The 7079-nt window shown below is 37.8% G+C and overlaps 1 protein-coding gene across 1 annotated transcript; it reads left to right on the plus strand.

The window, feature by feature from the left end:
- Positions 1 to 3602: 3602 nt before the first annotated feature.
- On the plus strand, positions 3603 to 5680 carry LOC106910002 (P2Y purinoceptor 4-like). Its single transcript, XM_014976560.2, has 4 exons — positions 3603 to 3838; positions 4042 to 4150; positions 4807 to 5022; positions 5164 to 5680. The coding sequence occupies exons 1-4, from the start codon at positions 3638 to 3640 to the stop codon at positions 5550 to 5552; spliced, it is 915 nt and encodes a 304-aa protein (XP_014832046.2). The 5' UTR covers positions 3603 to 3637; the 3' UTR covers positions 5553 to 5680.
- Positions 5681 to 7079: the final 1399 nt, after the last annotated feature.

Here is a 7079-nt window from a genome sequence, read left to right on the forward strand (position 1 = left end):
CAAAATTTTCTTTGTAAAAATTTAGCAAAGTCTTGTCTTCTTTTTCTTCCACTTTATAGTTATAGCCTACGTTGTTCTTGGTTTTCACATGAATTCTCAATGAAACATATTAAGGTTTGTGTTTATACCATGGTGAAATGTGCAAAAGTTCAAGGGGTTTAAATAGTTTTGCAAAGCACTGTAGATAAACTCCATAACCTTACGCTTTGTTTTGTTAGCTATTAATACATGTACATGCATTTAAGTTATATTTGGAAGTTTTTTCTCTTCTTTTTATTATGTTGGTACATCTTAAAACACAAACAAACCTGCTGCTTTCAGCTTTGAACCGCTTGAGCTGGATAGTCTTTAATTAAGTCTTAAAAGTGAAATGCTGTGTAAGATAAATAGACATAAATAAAACCATGTTCATTTCATTCATTCATTTCAAGTTATTATGTTCACCTTGTTTTTATTTCTGACAGTGGCAAACAATGCGGTTGGTCAGGCAATGGTTATAGCATCAAATATAAGTTGCTCTTCAAAGAAGTACCAAGTTCTACAACACGGCTCTACGAGAAAAAGTATTCACCCTCTAAACCTAATGACTAACTGTGCCACCTTTGGTTGCAAAAATTTCTGTCAATGTGGAGAAACATTTTATCCTGTCCTGTTTACATTCAGCCATATTTTCAAGCATGAACAGCCTGTTTAACGTCAACCCACAGCAATGTTATTCAAGCTTACCATGGTCATTTTCAGGATTGGAAAGCTGCAATTGAAAGCCAACTTCAGCTACGTATAATACAGTATCGCGTATCTATGTTTATGCTTGGTGTCACGTTGGATTACAGTCAATACTGTCAAAAGAACATGTCAAAGCTTCTAACGCTGACTCCTTCCAGATATTTTTTTACAACCATTCTCAAAAGAAAAATATCCAATAAAGCAAATGACCAGCCAGGCATGCTAGTGTATAGCCTCTCCAAAGCTAATATCAGCCTACCCAAGCTAATGGAAAGCAGAGGAAGTAGCCAGTCCAGTGGGTGACCAACCTCTGCATGCTAGTCACTAGCTTCTCCAATGCTAAACCAAGTGAGTAGTTGCTTTCTCATTTGTCAGCCCTGGTCTCTCTGCTTAACAATTTAATGTTGTCCCTAATGCTGTGCCATTCTTAATGATTTGCCATTCCTATGCTACAATCTTTTACAGCTCATCCATATTTACACTGATGTGACCCTCAGACACTGCTTTCCTTTAGTACACACAACCCGCTATGTGCCATGCATCAGAAAATACAAGGTTATAATTCTATCACAATGGCTGTCCATCTTTTCAAGCGACCCTATCTGCTTTCAGACATCTTGTGACTTTGCTTTGGTCTCCTTGTAGAGCAATGGAATTATTGTTTCCTGAAAGTTGCAGTCAAAGCAGCTCTTGTCCTAGTTGTTTTCTCATCACCACACAAGTTGCTGGTTGTATTTCTTCTTCAGGCATACTGCACCACTTTAAAGTCTAAGAAATTCTCTAAAGTTATCACTGAAAATGAAGAGTTTAGGAATATAATTCATAATCATTATTCAGTTTCCGTTTGGGATCAATAAAGTATTTTTGAATATCCATACATCTAAAAAGAGATTCCACCCCCAATCCCAATCAATCCAGACCAAATCTGCTGTTCCTCCAGCTCAAACGGGAGCGCTTCATTCCAGGAGTCATAACTTCACTTCACGCAAAAAGTTTTGCTTACAAAACTGTAAATTTGACCTGTGTGATTAAGTAACATCAGTCCATTAGAAATGGTTGCACTATTGCTTAGTTTTGATTGCAACATGGCAAAAAAAAAATCAACAACATTGCTACTTTATTGCTTTGTTATTTATGTTTTATTAAAATAACTTGCATTTAAGTACCATTATCTGAATGTGTGTGGATGTTTCATCTTTAGACAGACAAAACAAGAAGATGATTTTTGCATTTGGGGTGGGGAAAAAAAATCAACAGTGAACACCTGCTCATTTGTTTTGTGTCTGCTCGGTTCTATTGTGTTTGCATGATGTAAAGGCTGACAGTTTTGCAGGAGTGAGAACCGGCTGGTTAAAGATTGAGAAACATTTGAGAGGTAAGAGATCCTGTATTATTTTTTTTCCCGTTCACTTGCAAACAGAATAAAGAATTGCAGTATGAAAATCTGATTAAACTGCAAGTGATCAGCTGGCTGGTTATGTGTAATTTAAAGCCAATTTTTTCATGAATGTACTTTAAAAGCATTTTAAAGTAGCAGGTTAGGCGCTACTACTTAAACATAAACTTCATGCTAAATTAATGTTGCAACATTTCACAACAGAATGTTTTCAGGTAATTTTGGTTTACACTGTTTTGTCAAAACACTCCATGATATTTATCCTGCCAAAGCAAATTGTCCCAAAGACTGAAGCGCACCAGACATCCGGTGAAAAGTCTGAAAATATCCTCAAAACTCAGCAGGGAGGCTCAGCATGAGCGGTGACACATTTCTGCTTCCAAAAATATTTCTGCTAAATATTCTGTGCTGCGGTGGTTCCCAACCTGTCAGCACCTCGCATTTCTGATGCTACTGCCAAAGATCACGAGACTTTCAATACAAAGAGGCAGTCAAGTTCAGAATCGAACATGTGGGGAATCGTAATGCATGTAATGGAGCACATTATGAAAATTAATGTTGCGTGGGAAAGTACTTACTATCGACTACTGCCAAATGAGCGAGAACTGACTGTCCTGAGAGCGGGGGACGAAGGGATTATTCGACCTAATTTACGGGAAATTATTAATACGGGAGAACGATGGGGCAGAGGAGTAAAATACGGTAGTTTCCCTTCCAAAACGGGACACTTGACAGTCTGAATCGCAAAAATAAAAAATAAAGTTCAAGATATGGAGCAAAAACAGCCCTGTGTGGCATGAATTGCCTCCTAACAAGCAATGGCTTCAACAAAATGGCGCCTTAACAGCCTCAACAGCTACACGACAAACTGCAATAAAATGGTACATAAAACGGCAGTAGCACCTCTAAAAGAGAAAAAACAGAAAGTGACAACGGCATCATTACTTTAGCTTCGTACATGGAAAATAATACATTTCAGACATTAATTACCGAAAATCTTGACTCTTTAGCCATGTAGCCATCAACTTCGTCTTAGCCAACCAGCCCTGGCTCAAAAATGTCCTTCTCTTCCGTCTTTTCCCAGTCAGACCAAGTACACCTCGCTGGTCCTTCTCAGTCAGAGTGAGCCACAGCATACTCCAGACATGCAAGAGGTTTTTTTCAATTTTATGTATTACACCTAGCTGTATCACAACAGCACGTATGCTGACAAAAAAAACAACTACATCCTGTAGGTGAAATAAAAGCAAAACAGGATTTTCAAAATATATTTTACAGGTACTCTTTTTTTTCACCTGGTTACATATTGGTAAGGAAATTGTGGACTGTTAATGTCTGTATCCGGGGAAATGCTTAGACTTGTGTAGTCTTAGTCTACTTTGAAGGGAGTGCTAAGTTACATGACATATTTCAGAGTGGTAAAGTGTATGTTTGTGTTGCTAGTATCTCTATTATCACAACTTTTTGATCTAACAGAACTCTGTTTGAAGCGACCCTGGACAAAAGACTGCCAGCATGCTTCTTCCTGACATCTTCAACAATGAGAACTCCCGGCAGATTGACTATTTACACGCCATGATGGTGGACTGCAGTCGGCTGGGACTGAATAACGTCTGGTTCGCCACTGACATTTCCATCCTGATCATCGGGTTGGTGGCCAACGCTGCTCTCCTTTGGTTGTTTTTTAAAGAAAGGAGAATACTCTCTGCTTCACAGGTAAAAGAGATTTAACTAGTTTACAGTGAAGTAATTATGCATGTTAAATTAAACCCATGTTTCAGGAAAGGAAAGAAAAGTAATCCTTCATGCACCTTTGACTTAATGAGTTTGGGACTTGAAAGATTATTTTGCACCTGAAATTGAAGGAGAATTTCAGATTTTCTGCCTGAAGACCTGAACGAAACAACTTTGTTTTCAAGGTTCTTGGCGTGAATCTTGTCCTTATGGATCTGCTCTACCTCCTAATTATGCCTGTTGAGTTGCTTTACAATGGAATGATGGAACCAGTCAGCACAACTAATTATTCAGGTGAGGAAATGAAGACAAAGTTCCCCCTCTCTTTCTGGCACTCAATCTCTGTGTAAATAGACTTAAAATAATTTCATAAAAATGCATCCTTTAATTTGGATAAATTCCAGCTGTTGAGGGGTGCAGGGGGAAGACACCCTAATTGTCAAAAGTCTTACTTGACTTTGTAGGTTGGTCAGAGCTTCTAGGAACTAATTCATAACTTCCTGTTTCCCTGAGATGGAAATATGATGTGAGACAAAAGTCGTTTCTTTTAGCTACTACTGAAAACATGAAAGACAACAGTATATTGAAGTGTAGCCTGGGATCCATTTGGAATAATTTTGTGTGGCCCAATATCATAATCCAGCATGATAAACTGTTAAATGGGAAACATACCTGCAGTCTTTATAGGAAGAGACGGGTTATAAAAAGGATTTTACAAAAATTTTCACTTGTAGAATATGCAAATACTTAAAGGCCTTTTGCACATCCTGACAATGGGTTACAACAGTTGTTGAAGGTAAGTATTTGTACTGATCTGAGCATATGGTTGATTCATATTTAATAGAAGTGTTTTTTTTTCTGTTTATCCTGGCATTGCATTGCCTCAATATACTTCCAGCCTCCCAAAGGCTCTTATAAACCCATAACTCTCTTGCCATCCACTTTTTCAGTGTCCAGCAGGTCACCGTATGCAATTAAGATAACAAAAGACATCTTCAGTATGTTCAACCTGATTGGTTGTCCACTGCTGTTAGCCTGTATGTGCATTGAGCGCTATATGGCGGTGGTCAGACCGGTGCTGTACCTGAGGCTGAGCAGATGGGAGTATCGCATGGCTGTTTCTGGAACGGCATGGACGCTCACCATGTCTCTTTGTTTGGCCATTGGTAAGTGCTGGGGTAGAGCAGAAAAACTCTAGGTGTCACATTTACCAGAGCAGGAGCTAGATGCATTTTGGGATCTCAGATTTTGTCTGAAAATCTTTTCCCTCATAAGTCTTGTTAACTTTGCTTTCTTGCATTGCTCAGGTTTGATGCAAGATATGGTTAGGATGATGGTGCCTGTGTCTATCATCATATCCTGTCTCTTCCTGATAATGCTTGCCTCCCTCTGGGGTGTGGTCCGGTCACTATGGCTGAAAAGTTCTGCCCAAAACCAAGCCCATGGTGTGTCCTCCTCGAAGAGACGGGCAGCAAGTAACGTGCTGGCTGTGATGGTGCTTTCAGTGATGTCTTTCCTCCCAGTTCTTGTGATGTTTCCTGTTGTCCTTTATGAGTATTACCGGCATTCAACAATGAACAATGTGATGTGTACTCTCTTTGAATTATCAAGGCTGTTCCCTAAATTTGGTCTCATCATAGGTCCTCTGTTCTATCTGTCCAAGGCAAGACGAATAAATGTCCTTTGTAGGAAATAAAGCTTCTACAAAGGACAGTGAGATGAATAAAGGCAACTGCACCACAATCAATTAATTGAATTTGCTTGGTTCCCCTCTGATGTATTAAAATAACTTTTGGTGTGAAAATAAAACTGGAGTGAATTAAATATTCTGAAAAATTCTTTTTTACTGTCAAAGTGTTCATTGCCAGCCATCTGAATACAGCATACAAACATCAGAACATATGTTTTTTCATCGCAGGATATGACCAGTATCCATTAGTGCTCTACTTATATGACACATGCCAACATACATCATGAATCAATTTTGTTTTTGAATTGATGAAGAATTTCATTTCTGTTGATTTACAACACAAGCGATGTGTCTTCAAGGCAATAATGTCATGTTTTCAACATTTGAGGATCCAGTGTGTCACAACTGCTGTTTGTTTGCTGGTTGGAAAATAAAACAGATTACATCTTGATCCCAAATATTTAGCTTATTTTCCAACCCAGGAATCGTATTTGCAAATGTGAATTCAAACACCATCTTATGACAGATAAAAACAATCTGCAAGACAAGGCACATGAAAATAAACACAAAGCATCTGAGTGCTTGACTGAAAAAAACAAAAACAAACAACAACAAAAAAACATTTTTGCTTGCATGGCAAACCAAAGGAAAAAAATTCTGCCTGTAAGCGAACTGGAAAATACGAGTGAGACTAGTTCAGTGTTTTTCAAAGTGGAGGACTGCTAGGGGGCGCTGTGGGGCCTTCAGAAAGCTGGAGGGAAGATAAGGAGGGGAGGAGAATGCCGATTTTTTTTTTTTTTTTTGCCTTAATTTTTTCATCATAATTTTAGTTTTGTTTGTCAATATTTGTGTTTAGATTAAAATATAACTTAAAAAATATATTTAAATGTTATTTCTGATGCTCATTTTCTGATTGGCTGCCAGTCAAATTGATCAAACTGCTTTGATCCTCAAGCTAGCTTAGCGTAGCAAGAAAGAAATAGAAATGTTTCTGACAAGAAAAAGACGAAATGAACCGTCCAGCAGCCCAACTGTGGAGAACATAAGAACTGTGTGAATAAAACAATATATTACATATTTTCCAAAGGATTCAAATGAAAATGTGTATTATTTGGTAATAAAGATCTTTTTTGCAATATAATTTGGAGATGTGTTTTAGTTATATTATCTTTATCATTGCATTACAGCTATGTGTTACTGTTTTGCTGCAGCTGGCTTCTACTTACCCTTAACATTCCACTGACAGAAACGTATGAATGTTTTATAGAAAGCTGGTACAATTTGGCTTTGTTGCATAAATAAATGACAGTACTTTCTGTGCTGTGTCATTGTTCATCTGCCTTCACCGTGTCACCAAGATTTATTGGTAAAGATGTCTAAAAAGTCGTAAAATGAATTATTTAATGAAGTTGCATAATCTCACAAATAAGAATTTAGAATATCCCAGCCTTTAAATTGGATACATTTATTTAGTGGGGGGCATCCATGTCAAAAAATATAACTGTTTACATCTACGTTCCAGACAAAGTTATT

This window comes from Poecilia mexicana, unplaced genomic scaffold (genome assembly GCF_051168715.1).
Source record: "Poecilia mexicana isolate PSO_F unplaced genomic scaffold, ASM5116871v1 scaffold_23, whole genome shotgun sequence".
NCBI lineage: Eukaryota > Metazoa > Chordata > Actinopteri > Cyprinodontiformes > Poeciliidae > Poecilia > Poecilia mexicana.

Excerpts from the sequence above, each read along its gene's own strand:
- LOC106910002 (XM_014976560.2), top strand. The coding sequence starts at position 3,638 with ATGCTTCTTCCTGACATCTTCAACAATGAGAACTCCCGGCAGATTGAC. Across the intron at positions 4,151-4,806 it reads CAGCACAACTAATTATTCAG|TGTCCAGCAGGTCACCGTAT; the intron begins GTGAGGAAATGA and ends CCACTTTTTCAG. Across the intron at positions 5,023-5,163 it reads GTCTCTTTGTTTGGCCATTG|GTTTGATGCAAGATATGGTT; the intron begins GTAAGTGCTGGG and ends TGCATTGCTCAG.